The sequence below is a fragment of the Conger conger genome, chromosome 2 (assembly GCF_963514075.1).
Source record: "Conger conger chromosome 2, fConCon1.1, whole genome shotgun sequence".
In the NCBI taxonomy this organism is placed as follows: domain Eukaryota; kingdom Metazoa; phylum Chordata; class Actinopteri; order Anguilliformes; family Congridae; genus Conger; species Conger conger.
The window spans coordinates 43,976,679-43,996,446 of NC_083761.1; the positions used below are offsets into that span (position 1 = coordinate 43,976,679).

General features: G+C 44.2%; 1 protein-coding gene across 1 annotated transcript in view; it reads left to right on the forward strand.

The window, feature by feature from the left end:
• Positions 1–19,768, forward strand: part of LOC133111197 (SRC kinase signaling inhibitor 1-like) — a 54,189-nt gene that overhangs the window by 24,622 nt on the left and 9,799 nt on the right. The window contains exons 3-11 of the mRNA XM_061221380.1: positions 902–1,097; positions 2,544–2,836; positions 5,123–5,910; positions 8,911–9,000; positions 10,894–10,934; positions 11,651–11,674; positions 12,846–13,006; positions 15,305–15,480; positions 16,107–16,237. Of these exons, the coding sequence (XP_061077364.1) occupies positions 902–1,097; positions 2,544–2,836; positions 5,123–5,910; positions 8,911–9,000; positions 10,894–10,934; positions 11,651–11,674; positions 12,846–13,006; positions 15,305–15,480; positions 16,107–16,237 (1,900 nt within the window). The remainder of the gene's footprint in view (positions 1–901; positions 1,098–2,543; positions 2,837–5,122; positions 5,911–8,910; positions 9,001–10,893; positions 10,935–11,650; positions 11,675–12,845; positions 13,007–15,304; positions 15,481–16,106; positions 16,238–19,768) is intronic.

Genomic DNA, 19,768 nt, shown 5'->3' on the forward strand with positions numbered 1-19,768 from the left:
ACCACCTCGGAGCCTGAAAACTCCTGACAGGAGTGGGGGGGGGGGGGAAGTCTTTGGGCCAGTTCATTAAACGCAGCCCAGCAACTGAAGCTGGCGTTGCTGTGAGGACGGCTGGAACCAGGCAGGCGAGACTGCCCCGTTGTGACAGCCCCACGCTCTGGTGCCTCTCTCCTCCCCGTTCCCCCCCGCTCCACCCCGGTAGCCTGCGGAGGGGTGATTAAAACCCAGCGGCCCCCTCCTCCACTAAGTGCCGTGTTTCGCACTGCTCTCTCTTTTTTTTTTACGCTTCTCTGAGCCTGATATTCACTGGGTGAAAACAAACAGGTGTAGCCTCCTCAGCCCCCCCAGCACACAGCCCCCCCCCCCCCCCCCCCCATGACTCAACCCAGCATTTTGGGATACCACTGTGTCTACTTCTATCTCCGCTTGACTCACACCAGTTCTGGGCTTCGGTAAAATGACGTTTTTGTTTTGGATTCAAATACTTTGGATTATGTGTTCTACTGATCTTGCCTGGTTTAATTGAGCCTGCCAATAGGGCCAGAAGGTGGGGGGTATAGGTTCCTATACACCAGATAAGCTCAGTAAAACATAGAGACTTTGACCCAGGTCTACTCACACTCTTTTTCAGTCATTGTGTGTGGTAGTTATCAGACATTATAAAACAGTTTGTTCCAACCTCACATTGTGATTGGCTGAGATACATTCAAAGGAGTGACATTATGACACCATAAGTCACTCCTTTTCTGTAACGTGTTGACAAAACTTTGGATAATTGCAAAAATTTACACGGCGTTGTGCTTTACCGTGAGATAATGTCAGCAGCACAGCAGTCTTCGGTATTATTAAAATAACCGGTGCGTTCTGCCCCAGTAACAGCAGCGATGCTTTCGCCCCTCAGAGCCGAAGCCCGCGACACTCCCAGTCCACGCAGTCCGGCCTCGCCGACCAAGCCGCCAAGCTCTCCTTCGCCTCGGCCGAGTCGCTGGAGACCATGTCAGAGGCCGACATCCCTCTCGGCTTCAACCGCATGAACCGCTTCCGGCAGAGCCTGCCCCTGTCGCGGTCCACCAGCCAGACCAAGCTGCGCTCGCCAGGTCAGTAAACCGGGACCCTCCACCCGTCGCGCCAACAACGGGGCAGCCTAGAACCTAGTGCCTACGATGCATGACCGGGAACAGGAAGGTTGCTGGGTCAAGCCCCAGTATACCCATGATAATGTCTGCACAGCTGTTGGGACCTTGAGCAAGGCCCTTAACCCCACATTGCTCCACGAGGGATTAGCCCCTGCTTTGTCTAGTCAAATATAAGTTGCTTCAGATAGTTCTACTGTAGATTGACACAAGCTAAATGATAAACTTCAAAGCCACGTACATTACCGTTAAAAAGTTTGAATTTTTCAGCTTTTCCTGATTTCATATTTTATTTAATCTGTTCAGACCCTTTGTGGTCACATGGATCCTGTTTGCTTTAATTATCCTAGAGATGTGTCTAGAACTTGGTTGGAGTCCACCCGTGGCAAATTTAATTGACTGGACATAGTTTAGAAAGACACACACCTGTGTATATAAGGTCCCACAATTCACAAGATTGTGATGCAGCATAGATCTGGACAAGGGTATGAAACCAATGGTCAGGGAGGTCTCTCTATCAGAGCTTCTGAAGTCCTCTGCAGACATGGGAGAACCTTCCGGAAGGACAAACATCTCAGCAGCACTCCATCAATCAGGCCTTTATGGTAAGAGTGGCTAGATGGAAGCCACTCTTGAGTAAAAAGCATATGACAGCCTGCTTGGATGCTCTGTGAGGACAAAGATGCTCTGGTCTAATGGGAGAAAAATGTAACTCTTTGAGCAGAAATCCAAGCACTATGTCTGGTGAACACCAGCAGGGACAGGGAGACTGGTCAGAATTGAGGGAAGGATGAAGGCAGCCAAATGCAGAAAGGTCATTGAAGAAAACCTGCTCCAGAGTGCACGTGAAATCAGACTGGGATGACCGCCCACTTGTCAGCAGGACGATGACCCGAAGCACACAGTTAAGACAACGCTGGAGTGACTTTGGGACTAGTCTCTTGAGTGGCCCAGCCAAAGCCCAGATTTAAACCCCACAGAACATCTGTTGAGAGACCTGAAGATAGCTTCCCATCCCATCTGACGGAGCTTGTAAGGATCTGTCAGGGAGAATGCGATAAGCTGCCCAAATCCAGATATGCAAAGCTTCCAGAGACTTACTCAAGAAGACTCAAAGCTGTTATTGCTGCCAAAGGGGCTTCTACAACGTACTGAATTAAGGGTCTGAATACTTATATAAATGAGAGATTTCAGTTTTTACTTTTTAATAAATTAGCAAATATTTTGAACTTTTGACTTTTGGGTTATTGAGTGTAGACTGATGGGCAAAAAAGACTATTTTATCCATTTAAAATGAAATCTGCAACACAATAAATTGTGCAAAAAGCGAATACTGAATACATTCTGCAGTCACTGTATGTTTCTGAATGATTCTGTATGACTCCCTCTCTCTCTCCGTCTCTGTCTCAGGAGTGCTTTTCCTGCAGTTTGGGGACGAGACGCGGAGGGTCCACATCACCCATGAGCTGAGCAGCCTGGACACCCTGCACGCCCTCATCGTGCACATGTTCCCCCAGAAGCTCACCATGGGCATGCTCAAGTCCCCCAACACCGCCATCCTCATCAAGGACGAGGCGCGCAACGTCTTCTACGAGCTGGAGGACGTGCGCGACGTCCAGGACCGCAGCATCATCAAGATCTACCGCAAGGAGCCCATCTACGCCTCGTACCCCACTGCCCACCTGGCCAACGGGGACCTGAGGGTGAGGGCGAGGGTTGTGACTGAAAAACTACAGGCTGCCCACAGAGTGCCAAAATGGATATGTGGCCAGAAGATGAATCTCTGCCTAAAATCTCACAGTGATTATTTTTAAATGGATTGGATTTTTTTATTTTTTATTTACTGATATCTTCTGGCAGGTTAATCTTACTGGTCAACAGACTTGGGTACGAATGCATACAGTAATAGTTTTAGATTCAAATTATTTTCTGTGCTCGATTGGTCTTGTCTGGTCTTGCCAACCAGGTGGGGTTTGTACTTTTTGACTGTATTTCATTGCTTCCAATGCACCGGACAAGCTCAGTAAAGCATAGAGAAGTATTTGAATCCCAAAGTATTATGTATTTGACCCAGGTCTGGATATAAAATATAATTTGTAGGGGAGAGAAAGATGTTTTTATATATTCTTTTTTAAATACAGATTCAAAATTGCACACAGAATTTCTGGGAGTTGCCTTTGGTTGTGATATTTTGTCCAACGTTATTTTTATCTTGATTGATGCAGTTCTGAATTCCCTTTGGAATAACATGGTGACAGCAAAATCTGAAACTGACACTGATGGCATATTTTGTTCACAAATATGAATGAATTTAAATGTCTCTTCCTTACATTACATCTCAAGGTTTTAATGAGTAATTTACATTGCTTGTCCAGCTGTCTCACTGAGTTATTTTTATCACCTTGGTAAGCACAAAAAGTGCTAAACTGTAAGTATTAAAGCACATGATGTTCCCTCCAATGTGAGCCACTCCCTTTCACCTTGTGAAGTGTAGCCTTAAACAGCTCTCAGTTACATGCACATGATTGGCTGTTGCTGGGTTTGTTTCCGAGGGTAACCAGTCTAATTCCCATTGGCCCTCTGGGCTCCTATACAGATGGGATTCTCTGTGTGGTTCTTCTGAGATGCATGATTAGCTTGGGGCTTTTTCCTCCTCTTTTTTCCGCTTGCTCTTGACCCAGAAATTTATTAAAGTCTGCCATCTTTAAGAACATTCCAACCCATTAATGTTCCTTCTAGGAGCTAGACGTAGAAGTTAGGAACTACCAATCTTGCTTTTGCGCACATGTGCGCATCCTTTGCAGAAGTATTTTTTCAGAAAGCCTGACGTATAAATGATCGACCTGTGGATCCACCTCTCCCCATCTGCCACGCATCTGCTGACGTGGCTTCGAACGGACGTTTGAAAAAGCAAGGAAATTCCGTTCTCCTAATTCACGTTTTCTCTATTTCCCTGTCTTCACCTCTTTTTCTAGCCTCTCCCCAAGGGTGGACAAGCATGAACGGAAGAGACGGAGACACTCCCCGCCCTTTTATGATCAAAAAAGTGTTTTAGTAATACATACATAATTCTACCTCTGTTTGGTACATGGTTAAGACATACAGTAAGCATAAAAGCAAGATATAACAAAGTCAATGATTGGTTACATCTTATCATATAGCATGCATAATGGATGAGCAAAGGAGTAAATCCCCTGAGTATCTGCGAGTGTAAAACCTTCTCCACTGCTGCCATGGGGCCCACTGAGCTCCATAAACACAGTGGGGGAAGGGAGAGTAGGTGGATGGTAGAGAAGAGAGGAGAGGAGGTGCCCTTGGTGAAAGCAATGAGGCACATGGGAGGAAGGACAGAGCGAGAGAGCTAGCAGGGGTAACAGGTGCAAGGTCTGCAAAGTCTGCAAGGGAAAAGCCGCGTGGAGCAAGCGGTGGCGGGAAGAAAGGAGCAAAGAAAGCAACGTAGCGGGAATCCTGCTGCGGAGGCGTCATGTGTAATGAAACATTTGCAGTCGAGCAAGGCCACTGGCCATTCAAATACGTTCAGAAAGATCAGATTCTGCCAATCTAGCTAATCTAGTGTCATGCAAATGTGTTTAATTCAGCTGTGAATAGCACCCAGCTGAGGGTGAGCAATGGAAGCCTGCAGCTTCGCTCTTTTGCATTGCAGGCCCAAAAATCCTTATTGTCCTATCGCAATAATTTTGTGATTTCTTTAAAAAAATGTATTTATTTCATCCTTTATTTTACCAGGTGAGTCCAATTTTGATTTCCATCTCAACAGGACAATTGGAGCCCTGGCCAAGCAATGCAAGCAGTTAGTTTACACATGAAACACATGCTGTTTTATGTAAAGTATAAGTATTTCAGTTACGTATTTGACCCGGGTCTGTTGCTCAAATGAATAAAATAGCATTTGTATGGGAAATTAAGCCGTTTTGACCCAGGTCAGGCATGTAGGCAGGTTTTTAACCGCATCCCCCCTGTCGCTGCAGAGAGAGATGGTGTACACGTCTCGAGACTCCTCCCCGACACGTCGCCTCAACAGCGCCCCGTCCTCGGCCTCCCCGACCTCGGCGTCGCCCTCCCGCTCCCGGCTCTCCTACAGCGGGGGCCGCCCGCCCTCCTTCGTGGGGCCCGGCCAGCCCCACCCTCACCCCCACCCCCACCACCCCCAGCAGGGCCTATCTCCCTCCCCCAGCGCCATCCTGGAGCGGCGCGACGTCAAGCCGGACGAGGAGGTGACGTCCAAGAACATGGTGCTGCTGAAGAACGAGGGACTCTACGCCGACCCCTACAACCTGGTGCACGAGGGCCGGCTCAGCATCGCCTCCACGCAGTCGCTGGCCGCCATCGGAGACCCCTTCGCCTTCCCCGTGTCCGGGGGGCTGTACCGCCGCGGCTCCGTCCGTTCCCTCAGCACCTATTCCGCCGCCGCCCTCCAGGGGGAGCTGGAGGAGGCCCTGTATAAGCCCGGGGGCCCTCTGTATTCGGACGCCTACGCCTCCACCTTGGGCGTGGGCTTCCGCATGCCGCCCTCGTCCCCGCAGAAGATCCCCGACATGCAGCTGCGCGACAGGGACTCATACTCCGGCTCCCCCAGCCGAGGGTCGCCCGTGCGCCAGGGCTTCCGGAAAGACTCGTCCTCCTCCGTCTTCGTGGAGAGCCCCAAGTCTCGCTCTGGCTCTGACCCGCTCTGCGGGGCGGTGGTCCCCGGGGGGGAGATGAACCGGGGTATGCCGGGGTACAACTCCCCACTGCCAGGCAATGAGACGGAGACCCGGTGAGAGCGGGGGGGACCACTGTGTGTGTATGTCTGTGTGTGTGTGTCTTACATGTACATGTAGTGATTACAGTGATGTGTTAGACTCTCATGTTTCAGTATACACTCAGTGAGCACTTTATTAGGTAGACCTGTACACCGGCTTGTTAATGCAAATATTGAATCAACCAATAATCTCAAAAACTATTGATCTCCTGGGATTTCCACGCACAGTGGTCTCTAGAGTTTGCCGGAAAAAACATCCAGTGAGCATGCAGTTGTATGAGTAAAAACACCTTGTTAATAAGGTGTGGAGTCAGTGGAGAAGGGCCATACAGGTCAAAGCTGACAGTAATTCAAATAACCAACAGTGGAATGCAGCAGAGCATCTCTGAACACACACTGCATCAGACCTTTGAAGTGGGTAGGCTACAGCAGCAGACGACCAATACGTCTGAAATATAAGTCTAATAAATAGCTAATAAAGTGCTCACTGAGATAATACCTTCAATATTGAGAGTGTATACCTTCAATATGTCTACAGAATCTGCATATATTTCCCCCAATGTATCTTAATTAAATGAGGAATAATCAATTTAAAACTACAAGCAAAACGATTGCAATGATTTTATAGCTGTTAAACTGATGACAGTGGCTGACAAAAATGATCTACTATTAATAATGAACCAGGCAGTGGGTGGAAAGCTCACAGAACCGTACTACCAGGAAAACAGCAACATGGTGAACGGTCGGGGTCATGCATATTTAAGTGTTATCAACATAAATTTCAGACCCAAAATGACCATTTTTTATGCAAATAGAGGTCAACATAGGACATGGCTAATTTGCAAATATGTTGGCAAATTACCACTCACAAAAATCATAGATTTTTTTTTGACAACCTAATCTAGTTGTAAACAGTGCTGTCTGTTTCAAAGCCATGGAGTGCGTCAACCATAAACCTTGCAGTAACCATGGCAGCTGTTGCAGCTGTTGCAGCTGTAAGAGCAGAACTCCATTAACATGTTAGTTCAGTCAAGGCCACTGTTGTCGAAGTTATAATCTTCATTAACAATCTTAGATGGAAATACTATTTTTGGTGGTATGGCTCTGGTCTGGAAGCCCACCCAGCCATTCATACAAGGATGCATCGATAAGGGAGGGAGCAGCAGCAAAAACCCCCAGAGGGACATACACAGAACAGATCCGAAAACACAGGGATATGTTGACCACATAATGTTTTTGGATGTGGGAGGAAACCAGAGTACCCAGAGGAAACCCATGCAAGCACAGGGAAAACATGTAAACTCCACTCAGAAAGGCTCAGGTCAGATTCGTACCCAGGACCTTCTTGCTGTGAGGCCACAGTACTATTCACAGTACCACCATGCTGCCCAAAATGGATAGTCTAATAAACACGAGGGCGGAGCAGGGGTGGCGGAGGGGTTTTAGGCTAGAGGTCTATAGCGAGCATACGGTACATGGTTTAGACTGGCAGTGTGCAGCAGTTACATGGAATGAGTAAGAGGCCATTTAAACAGAGCACTCTGATATGTTAATGGTCTGTGATAGGCAAACATCATGAACCATCAATTGATTCAGCCTGAGCCGGCTTGACTCTCAGGGCCTACCTGAACTAAGTGACCTGAACTCCTTCCTTGTGTGAAGGAGAGTGGATCTTCATCACAAGGCTATCTGTCTTTGGGCTGACAGCGACAGAAATCATTTGTCAATACAGGCATACTATAATTGCTTGACAACAAAATTAAATTGAACCTGCCCCCTGTAATTTGTTTTCTGCTATAATTTGAGTATTTAATTGATTGAAGACAAAACATTTATAGCGATTCCCATTTGACTTTCAACAACGGTCTTTTTTTTTTGCATTAATTCCTTTTTTTTTCACGATGCAATTTTCAATCACTATGGTAACAAGACCATTTTACACAGCTCGATCCGTGTAACCTATTTTAAGATGCTATTGCTTTAGCGTCAACAGTAGTTATTTTGTAACGTGGGTGACAAAACAAACATGGGGGGACCTTGCCTTCACTGCATTTTGTAAATCCACATACAACACAAAATAAGGTCATGTCAATGCTCTTTTCACGGCAAGGGTCCAGCGAACCAAATGCACCATAATGCAGTTCTAAAAATGTGGTAACTTGGAGAAATGTCGATATAAAGTCCATTGTTTACTTTGAATTTCTCTGGAGGAATTGTTGTTGTTGTTCGTTTTGTTGTTGCATATTTAGACAGAAGTACTCGTACATACTTATGCTATTACCTGCGTGTTTTTATAGGCCCTCTAGACTATGACGAGCACACATACGAGCTTCTCTGACCAGTATCGGTAATCCATTTGCACAGTAAAAGCGTGATTCCCATCTGTGAGCAAAAAATACAGTATAACTCCACTCAGCCTAGAACCGGGTAGTAGTATTGTATTGAAGGAATGACAGAGAAGCATTTTAGCAGAGGCTTGCATAAAACAGCACAGCATTTGTTTGCCCGCGTAGCGAAACCATAGCATTTTCAGTGCGCACGCTGAGACTATAAAACTTCAGCAAAAACAGTTCTTGAGATTTTATGGCCAAAAAAGTTTGTACGACAAAACAAATACAAAAAACATATTTTGTGATGTTCTGCAGTAAGCAGGAAGTGTGGGGTAATACTGCATAACAGCTGCAAAGGCTATCTGCACCATGTTAGTGACTGATTCACTTACTGTAAGTAATGATGCAGATCACATGCGCGACCATGCCAAAGTAGTTAGCAAGCATGGTTCACAACAATATGTCACATTTTAGTTAGGAAACATTTAGAAGTTTCCAGAATGCAGAAAAGTAACACAGATATGTGAGCGATACAAACTTTAGCGGTCACAGGAAAACCCGTCTGTCTGTAAGTACGTGTCAAGTAAACTGACCCTGGTGTCTGCGTGCGTACTGTACTGTATGTGTGTGCATGTGGGCTTGCGTGTGAAAGACAACTAACAGCCGTGTTGACTCTGCCGGTCAGGGAGCGGATGGAGGCGATGGAGAAGCAGATTGCCAGTCTCACAGGCCTGGTGCAGAGTGTGCTGACCAGAGGCCCGGACAGCGACAGCACGTAAGAGAGCCCCAGTGTCCCGGACACCCATGCCCGTGTCACTGCAGCGAGGCTGAAACAACACACTCTCCTAAATGACAATTACAGCCCTATTACACAACCAGTGAACAGAGTCAAACAAGGAGACCACCTGTTTATTTTGCCAACAATGAAATCTAATTTGCAAACAGATCTGGAACTGCAGCGTACTGGAACTGATTGCAGTGTAAAAGTACAAATGGCATGTGTGTGTGCTTGTGTGTGTGTGTGTGTATGTATGTGTGTGTGTGTGTGCTTGTGTGTGTATGTGTGTGCATTTTTATGGATGTGTCTGTATGCTTATGTGGGCCTGCATGTGTATGTTTGGGTGCAATCAGGTTTTTTGCATGCATGAGTGTATGTGAGTGTAAAATTAATTTAAATCCATATTGGGCAATCCTTGTAGGATTAAATCTCTTTGGAGCCCTTTCTACTTTGCCTCCCAGAGGGCAGTTTCCAACTATTTTGAACTAGTCCAATAAAATTGTCAGTATCTCAAAAACGATGTACTGCACACATTTAAATTAAAGAAGAGACATGCACCATTCAGAGAGCATTTACATACAGTGTACACAAATGACACATTAAAATAAAAAAGTTTTTAAAGTTTAGCACTGAATGTCTCGTAAGTCAATGACCAACCCAGAACTACTTTATATTTGTGTACAAACTTGATATATGGTAAAGATATTGACAGGCATTCAAATTATATAACTGCACCCAGATGTCCTGCAAAATGGATTACTGATCCTAATGCTTTCTATTCAAACTGCATCACATTTAAAATTGAACTTTATTTCAAAATGACGTTAAATAGAGCCCGGAAAGCCCTGTTAGCCAGTACAATTACAGGTTTAGCAAGTCTAAATTAAGCACATCTGTACATTCATTCTGCTATGCAAACGCAGCAATATTCCTAAACTGTCCGTCACCTGAATATGACACATTATACCTTGTTGGAAAGGGTAGAAAACCCCGTACAAGAAGCTTACCATGTTGTACATTCACTCGATATTGAAATGACCCAGCAATGCATTTAAGCAACAATAAAAAGTCATTCAAGGCGGCATTTACTTAGGTATAGTACCAGCAAAACTATAGTCTTCTCTATATGCCTGATCAGATTACAAAGTAAACGTCAGAAAACAGTCATAGCTTCATAACTAGGTGGGATATTTGATTCCATAAATATGTCGAATAATTTGCAAAACAAACATATTTCTAACTGGAAATATGTCAGCCAGACGTGGAATAAAATGAGTGATAAATGTGTTTATTCATGCAACTTCTGAATTGTATATTTTTGTTCTTATATTGGAACATGATTTCTTGACGTAGAAAAATGGTATCAAGGATTGTTAGAATATGCCTTCTATTGCCTGAGTTTGTGGCTAGGTGAGGATTGTAAACTGCTTTGCAAATAAGAGGCTGCTGTTTTTGTTAGCGGAGTCTATTTTTAACAATCTGGCATCACCATTTTGCAGTTTTATTACTTTACATGTTTGTATGATATAAATATGAATGCAGAGAGAGAAAGACGGAGAGAAAACGAGTGAGATAGAGTGAGCAAGACAGGGAGAGAGGGACAGAGAGAAAGACAGAAACAGAGAGAAAGAGTGAGCGAGAGACAGAAACAGAGAGCGAGACGCAGAGAGGGAGAGTGTGAGAGAATGAGAGAGAGAGCAAGAGAGAGGCACACTGGCAGGTGGACAGGCAGACAGACAGACAGACAGACATACAGGCAGACAGTGGACTGAAGTGAGCCCCTGGACTGTGAGTGTTGATCCTCAGATGCTGCCTGCTGCAGCTCTGCATGATGTTGGGCCACTGGGATCCAGGGGTGGGGTTTTCACAGGCCTCCCCTTTCTCTTCCAGCGAGAAGACCGAGGGTACCAACGACTGTTCGGGCGCAGGAAGTGAGTGCTCCCCCCCTCTCCGATGACACGCAGCGGGTCGTGCACAAAGCCGTCCCATCGTATGAAATTCACCTTCAAATGACAAGACAAATGCAACACCATTAGAAAAGTCATGTTCACAGTAGCTTGTGTCTAAATTCAAATTTAAATTGAGATAACATGGATATTTTCAGTATAAAATAGAAAATGATAACCTAACAAAGAACTTCTACCAAGTGGCAATTGTCAAATGGTAATATTTCTTGTGCAGTAGCCATTGATTTTTAGATGGCTGCCTCACTACAGTACTTTTGAATGTGCTGTCTGCTCCAGAGATTCCTGTTCCCAGTGCTGATGGTTTCCCCGGAGCAAATAGTTTGTGCGCACATACTTCAGACCCAGAGCAACGTTCTGTTCTCTGCAGTGTGTTTACCCTCCGCCCACTTCTGTCCCTCTTTCTCTTTCTCCCTCTCTGTTTCTACTGCCTCCTATGTCTTCTCTACTTGTCACACTGCAAGCCACCCCAGCGTAGCTAGCTTACTCTGGCCAGTATTAGAAAGCATTAGTGAGTGGCTCTCTGAAAAGGCTTCTGAACTAAGTCCTGCTTGCTGGGAATCATTCTGTCGCTTAACTGTAGCACGGAAAAGACGGCAGAACATTCATCCTGGTGCTGGTGATTTTAAAATACAGACAGATCTTTCTTCTGACTTTTTTTGTTCATTCCTTCTTTGTTTCAGCTGGACGGATAAAAAAAAGGAAAGGTATCGCTTCTCTGTACTCTTTCCCCAGTGTGTCGAAGTATAGGCATCTCTCCTACTGTGTACTGTCTGTGTGTGTCTCTTTCCTGGCCCTTTTGTGTATTCCTGAGGGAAACAGGTGGAAGAGGGGGGAGTTTTTCTGAGGTTTCCGAGGCATGGGCAGTGTTGCTTCAGCAGGGTGATTTGTGGACCACCTTCGTGTCAGAGGACTGAGTTATGCTCGGCACTCCCCCAGTACCGGGGCCTTATTTGTTGAAAAACATGGCTATTCTTCTCACCCACGGTTCAGAGAGCCATTTTGTTAAACCTCCTCGAATTTGTTAAAGACTGTGTAAAAGACAGTGCTCTTTTGTGAGGAGCAGGGACGCCGTGCAAAGTTCTAGGAACGCTGAGTGATGTGCTCACCTCCCTCAACTGTCTCTCAGAGTGGGGGTTCTTTATGACAAATCGATGCCACCGGTCGGTAAATCTGAGGCAAGGCCACCATCCCCCTCCTGCCACCCCTGTGCGTTTCCCCTGGGCTGTTTCTCCGAAATCAGATTCTCTGGGGTTGAGGATATCTGGACCACTGCCTGTTCTTCCCTTGTGTTTAGTTAACTAGCCGAGAGGGATCTCTCACTCCTCTGAACTGCCCTCTCTCCAGTTCTGGTGGGCTGTAGATGTGTTCCTGTAGATGTGTTTCCGTATGTGTTCCTGTACCCTCATATGCAGGTGTATGTGTTGCCCGTTGAGCACTGTAATGAGCAGGGCTCACTTTGTGAGTGGTAGCAATATTTACAAAGTGTGTTTCTCCATTCATTTCAATGCAGTGTTGTTTTGTGTCCACTGAGGGGTCTGATGCGATTGATCTGTGGGTGACTCCTGGCATGAGTTTGTCCCTGTTTATGTCCATGGTGAAAACAAACTTTGGATAAGACTTAATTGACTTCATAAGACTCACTGCGTGTGTGAGCTCCATGGATTAATGCTGTGAGAGAGAGAGAGAGAGAGAGAGAGAGAGAGAGAGAGAGAGAAAGAGAGAGAGAGCAGAGAGCAAGCAGGAGACAAAGAAAGGAGAAAAGAGATGGTATCAATCACCTCATCTCCCTAGAACATACAATGTATGTTGCTGCAAAAGTGATTTGCGAAAACATGATCTGGAAACATGACTCCTGTCCTTCTCTCTGATCAGCAGCCCTGACACCGTCTGCGCCTTTAGCCCTGATGCCACCCCCACCTGCTGCAGCCACACAGGCAACCACCGTCACACGCTTACAGATGCAGCTGCACCTACACGACCTGCAGCAGAACGCCACCGAACTGCGGGATCAGCTGTCCCAGCTGCGCAAGATGCAGGTGAGGCACCACAATCAATAACAGCAGACAATCCGGGTTATGCAACTCCTTTAGACAGACAGACAAAATTAACAACCTTTATGATTAGCTTAGCCATTTTTGATGTGGCCTATATCACCTAGAACCTAGAACATAGAGCATATGTCTATATTCCTTTTTTTTGTATGCAACTCCCCAGACACAGTTTATAGCTATCATGTTTTTAGTTGTAACCACTGTTGTGGAATTCTTCCTCTGAATGAATTGGCACACTATCTTTTAAACCTGCTGAATTTGCATCATTCCATTTGTAGTGTAAGGTGAGAATGTTTTAGAGACGAAAGAAAAGTGATTGTTTGTATGAGACACAATTTAACATTAAGTGATTTATGGAACTCTAGACTCACATCTATACACACAGAGGAGTCCTTTTATTATGGAGAGTAATTCAACACTAGTCCCTCTTTTGCTGTATTAATATTACGCTTGCCCCTTGATGGAGTGTCTGACTGCTCCCTGGCAAACTGTCTCTCTGCTCAAACACCTTGGGAAAGATAATAAAAAGCAGAATTAATTGGAAAATATGTATTACTGTATCCCTTGCATAGTGTAACATATACCAGAGAGCTTGTAGAGAGATAGACCGTCAATTGTACACTTAATTGGATAATTGAGGAGGTGCTTATTTTCTGTCAAGAATGAATGAAGCAAAGAATGAACTAGAACACGGACTCTAAAACTCTAAAACTCTGACTTAGAAAGCATTTCAAAATACCTCGCTCTTCTAAATCAGGGACAACCTTCATCTCCCAAAGGAGGCACTGAAACCCAGCGCTGCTGGCACTGGTAGTGCTGTGACAGACGTCCCAACGGCTGTGGGGGAGGCTGAGTAAGAGAGTGAAAAATAGATGGCTGTTTGCCACGGCTGGCTGGTCGGATTGATCGATATGTGTGAATGTTGTGCAAGCCGGAACTAAGGGACACATTATCTGCAGTGGGCTGGGGAGCAGATGGACATGAGTTAACAGTAACACAGAGTCCAGGCTGCAAATTTACCTATTGGTTCCCGTTCCTGTCTACTGCTCATCTAGGAGCGGCAAGAGAACAGAGTTGGAAGGAATGGATCATTCTGGAAATTACACGTAAAATACGCGGATATTTAAAAGCAAGCTATGAAAATCATGAGTGCTGAATCATGCACTGTACCTTTGAACACCTGTTACTAGCGTTTACCATACTGTAAAATCCATCTATCTATTTTCTTGACCTGTTTGAAAATTGAACAGGTTAAACTGGTCATAAGCTGGTCTAACTGGGTAGGAGTTGGTCAACCAGCATGGCCATGCTGGTCCTAAAGCTGGTATAGATGGGTATGAGCAGGTCAACAGCTACCAGCTGTTTCAAATCATACAGTAGTTGAGCTGGTGAAACCATGTCAAGCTGGGAGCTGGTCTGAACTAGTCAACCAGCTACCAGCTGTTTCAAGGCTAGGCTTCCAAGGCTTTTTTTCAGCAGGATACAGAAACAGTCACTACTATATGGCATAAATAGTGAATGCTGTGAATGTTGCATCATGCCAGTTGGTATACACTATAAGTTTGTGAGCTGTGGAAAAAGTCTATCAAACTGACAAAGATTCTGACATGAAAATGCCCATTCGGGCTACTGTCAGTTTCCTTTGCCTGTCTCTCCCACTCTCTCATTCTCACTGCTCCTCCTTTCCTATACTGGTTACCCATTCCTGTGTGCAGTCTCTGGCCCTCGGACAAACAGCAACGTCTTTATCGAGCCTCATTTTCACCAAAGCCACGATCTGTGTGTCCATGTCTCCCAGCTGCACACCTGCTGCTGCTTCATGCCCATCATCCTCTGCTCCAGCTGGGCCCCTCAGTGCACACCGAGCGGGGGAGCTGAGCTTAGCAGCTGCATCTGCCCCTAGAATACGGTAGCCCATCAATGGCAACCTGCAGCCGATATCAAGCACAACTGGGAAAAAAACCCCCACGGCTGCAAATGTTTTGGTACATCCCACGAGACTGGCCAGCAGAGAATAGCTAATGTCATCTTTATTGTTGCATTTGGTACACAAATCTGACCGTCCACTCGTAACTATGACATTGAAAAAAGGAATGAAAAGCTGCATGTCGTTAATTTGCTGATGATACAGAGCTTTTAATGCTATGATGAAATGTGCTCGCATAGCATTTAGCAATATACCGGGAATGCCATTCAGAATAGTCGGATCCAGCAAGAGTTCCCTGACTGTACTTGCTCTGCACATTTCAGACACAATGTTTGTGTGTGTGTACGTGTGTACAGCTCCAGAACCAGGACTCAGTGAGGTCACTGCTGAAGCGGACAGAAACAGAGATCAGCGTGCGAGTGACGGATGCGCTACGCAAACAGGAAGACCCCCTGCAAAGACAACGCCTCCTGGTGGAGGAGGAACGACTGAAGTACCTCAACGAGGAGGAGCTGATTATCCAGCAGCTGCAGTGAGTTCAACATCAGTGCTTGTCACTAGCATTTTAATATTGACTGCATTTTAGAGAGAGCACAGACTCTGACTGTCAAAGGGATGACAAAATTACTATGCTTTTGGTGACTAATGGAATATACTTGTTCCATATGCCAGTGCCAATTTAGTGGCAGCAAGTGTGGCAGAGAAAACATAACAACTGTCTATTACTGATAAATTGTTCAATTGTAAAGCTGTTAGTTAATGAAGCTGGGAAATTTTTATCAAATTGGAAAAGTTCAATGAAAGCATATTTGATATTATAAACCTCTTGGAATCTTGTCACGACTCATGTGTAGTCTCCATGCTCTGCACATTAGTGTGCCCTGCAGACCTGGGTGAAATATATAATTGTTTACATACTTTTCTACACTTTAGTAAGCTTGTCTGATGGCACCTATTAAATACTCCCAAAAAGTGCAAATTCTGGTCCTCCTGGTTGGCTCTGTTCCACTAGGCAAGATCAATTGTGCTCATTAAAGTTACAGTATATATTTGACTGGTGGTGGTCTGGTGGTCTGTTAGATTTGTAACAGGAGAGGTATATGTTTAAAGCAGTAGCTAAGCTGTTGCGGTCTGTGGCTGGACTGCTTTTTCCTGCAGTGACCTGGAGAAGTCTGTGGAGGAGATCCAGAAGGACTCGTCTGTAAACCACAGGCTGGTGACGGCTCAGGAGCTGGAGGAGAAGGCTTCGGTGTTGAGGAAGCTGGGAGAGACTCTCACTGAGCTCAAGAGTGAGTCATTTAACTCGGGGATCCACTGAGAGCTGCACTCACAGAGACATTCAGAGAAACAAAGAGGGGGGACACGGTGTATGAATCGAGAAGCACCACAGGGAGTGGAAAGTGTGTGCAACTGCACTGCCAGTGAAATAGGAACACATTGCGGATCTGGATCACGCATATTTAAATAACATAACATGAGCGATAGAAAGAGTATTGAAAAGGTGTACTCAAGTAGAAATGCTTTTACTTAACAGGAAATGTACTCAACTTCAAGTAAAATTACTGATGTAAGAAAGGAAAAATTACTCACCAAAAAAATGCTCTTTGAGTGTTACGGTGTTCCGAACAGCAAGTTAGCAGTGCAAATTTCTTGACAAATAAATAAGAAATTACTTCCAGATCAGCTTTGGTGTTTGTGTGTGTGTGTGTGTAAAGACTAATTCCTTCTGTTTTCATAAAAACTTGGTATGAGACACGTACGTAATCCATCTCTTTATAAAGTGACAAGGTAATGGGGTTTCCTTAGTGTGGTGGGGAGGCCGCTGTTAACGAGAGACTACTAACTGGGAAGGCTGTGTTGTAAAATAGTTCACACATGTACGCACATCGTTTCATATACACGGTGTCAGTTTTTAATTAATGTCAAGATTAACCAGATAAAGATTCAATAGAGATTTGCCTGCATAAGAGAGTGCAACTGTAGTAGTTGTGCTTCAGGTGGAACATTGTGAATAGGTGTTCGGAACATCGTCATCTAACAGTCTTCTGAACACAGGGAAGTTGTGCAGTTATTTGTTGTTTTCTTTATAATTATTGGTCCAATTCATATCAAAGTGTTTTAGTGTCAATTTAGGTTGTCAATAAGCAACCATAATCATGAACCACATTTCTCGGGAGAAAAACTACCATTATACGGATGTTAACTTCTGGTGGAAACAGCCATTTCCTCGTGTTATGTTCAGAACACCATTAGTCTACGTTATTAGTTACATTTAACCACATTTAATATTAACATGTCCCTCTGATAAATGAATAAAAATGCAGATAAAATGTAGTTTAGTCTCCCATTAGAGAACACATTCTGAAAAACTACTGATCACCAAGGCAGAGGCCCGATCTTACAAATTTAAACCTAAACTGTCGCTTATGTGCAACCAAAAAGAACAATGAATGGGTTCTCGCAGTTTGTGACTTTTCCAACATTATCCTCTTCACTCACGGATTTCCTTCCTCTGTTATGCTATGCTCCTCTCCTGTCTCCATCTCTCCAATGTCACTCGATCTCACTTTCCAACCACTCCTCACATTGTTGAAAGAAAACAGTTTGGCCAGTATACAGTTTGCACCATTCTTCGTGCACCACTCCAGTATTACCTACTTTTACAAGACTTATATTCTCAGGAAAACTCAGAAAAGTACACAAAAAAATCACTTCATTACAGTAATGTGAGTAGTTGTAATTTGTTACTTCTACCCCTACATAATATAATATAACAAAACGTAATCACGAGAAAAGGCCATTCAGCTCAACAATGCTCGCCTTTTTCTCTAATGCTTAGTTTACCTAAAGGTTAAATAGTATCTAGCACTGTCTCAAGCCTCATTTTGCAAACCCCCAGAGTTTCTGCCTCCACTACTTGACCTGCCATGATATTCCAATTGCTATCTACATACATTTTTTGCACAAAAATGATGATATTTTTATGCAAATATGGCTCAATTCATGGCAGGCCTGATCCACAATGATGGTCCACAAATGATCTCTCACAATCAGAATCGATTTTTTAAAAGACAACCTGAAACTTGGCAGTTATTGGATGCAGTCAATTTAAAAGCCATGCAAGAAAATCCATTGTACGATTTACATCTTTGGGTTAACATAGACAAAATTATTCATCATCATAAGCTGTCATTGAATATTAGAATTGCTTTCCGATAAGGGAGCCAGTTGAGAATAGAATTTCCATTTTCTGCTATAATTTGAACTACAGCAGGTTTTCTCACTGTATGGAGACAGCTTGATAGACTTATTCCTATTTGGCCTTAAATCTTGTTACTTTAAAAAAACCCATTCGTAGAAATGTTGAATTTATCTGAATTTGAGATAGTGAGTCCGTGGTTCTTTTTTCAAGTCATTATTCATGCACCAGATGTTTCATTGCGTACCAAATTAAAATCAATCCCTTCCAAACTGACAGGCTTCCAATGAATTTGGTTGAAGTCTGCAATTTCGCAACTTGTGCATTGGGAGCCAACTCGACAGCAAAGCCTTTTTTTGAGTTAAAAAATTGTGATCTGATAACTGAAGTTATCTCAAATGTAAACAGAGCAAAGAAGATTAAGGCTGGTGTGACCCTTGCTCAAAAATATCTTGTGAAGCCTTATCTTATGCCAAAATGTCATGTTTCACAATTACATTCACAACATTATTGTACTTGTAAGTTAGTGCTGCACACCTTCCTCCTCCTGTTTGTGGTTGGTTTGATGGACTGTAGCCAACATAGCAGTGGAATATGGATAAAGGTCAGATTCAGGGCATTGGACCGCTCCCCCACAATACTGCCAGTGACAATAGAATTCTTCAAGGTGCTAAATTAGATAAGCACTTTATGGCATAATAAATGAGGTCATTTGGTCTAAACTATGTGAAACATACCCATCAAATGTGTATAGCACACCAAACAGACACCATGTTTGTAAGATGGTGTAATGCAATTAGCCTACCTCCAGTATGTGACTCAGTGGTGTCAATACCGTACATTTAAATATTGTGCTCTGGTTGAATATTTTGTTGGACAATTTGTTGTACATGAAACTTTACATTACAGTGCACTGTCATTAAGTCTCTGCTCAGTTGGAGGACCTCCACCTGATGAATTACTGTAAATCTAAGCCCATTTTCTTTGGTTCTCCTTTAAAGATCATTTCATGTTTTTATGTTTTATGGGGGCGACATGGCTCAGGCAGTAAGAGCAGTCGGAGGGTTGCCAGTTCGATCCCCCACCCAGGCTGTGTCGAAGTGTCCCTGAGCAAGACACCTAACCCCTAAATGCTCCTGACGAGCTGGTCGGCGCCTTGCATGGCAGCCAATCACCGTTGGTGTGTGAGTGTGTGTGTGAATGGGTGAATGAGAAGCATTAATTGTACAGCGCTTTGGATAAAGGCGCTATATAAATTCCAACCATTTATGTCTGCTCCATCGCATTGAACAACACCTACAGCACTGACATTATGTGCAAATGAGTTCTGTAAATGAGAACTTTTGGTTAAAGTACATTTCTCTGTTTTGGTCATAGCAAATTCGCATTTACCAAAGAAAACAAGATGGTTCTCGTTCTCCCTAACATTTTTTTGACCTGGTTCCATGTGCTTTGTCTTGTCCATCATTAACTGCATTCACTAACTACAGTATTTGGGCTGGGATACCATTTGAATATTACAACTGCTGTGCAATAAGTAGCATTAAACACAGTTAGTATGCTTCTTTGTAGAAATGACTAAGCCCCAGATGTTGTTAGACCCACAAAGAGATGGTAGATT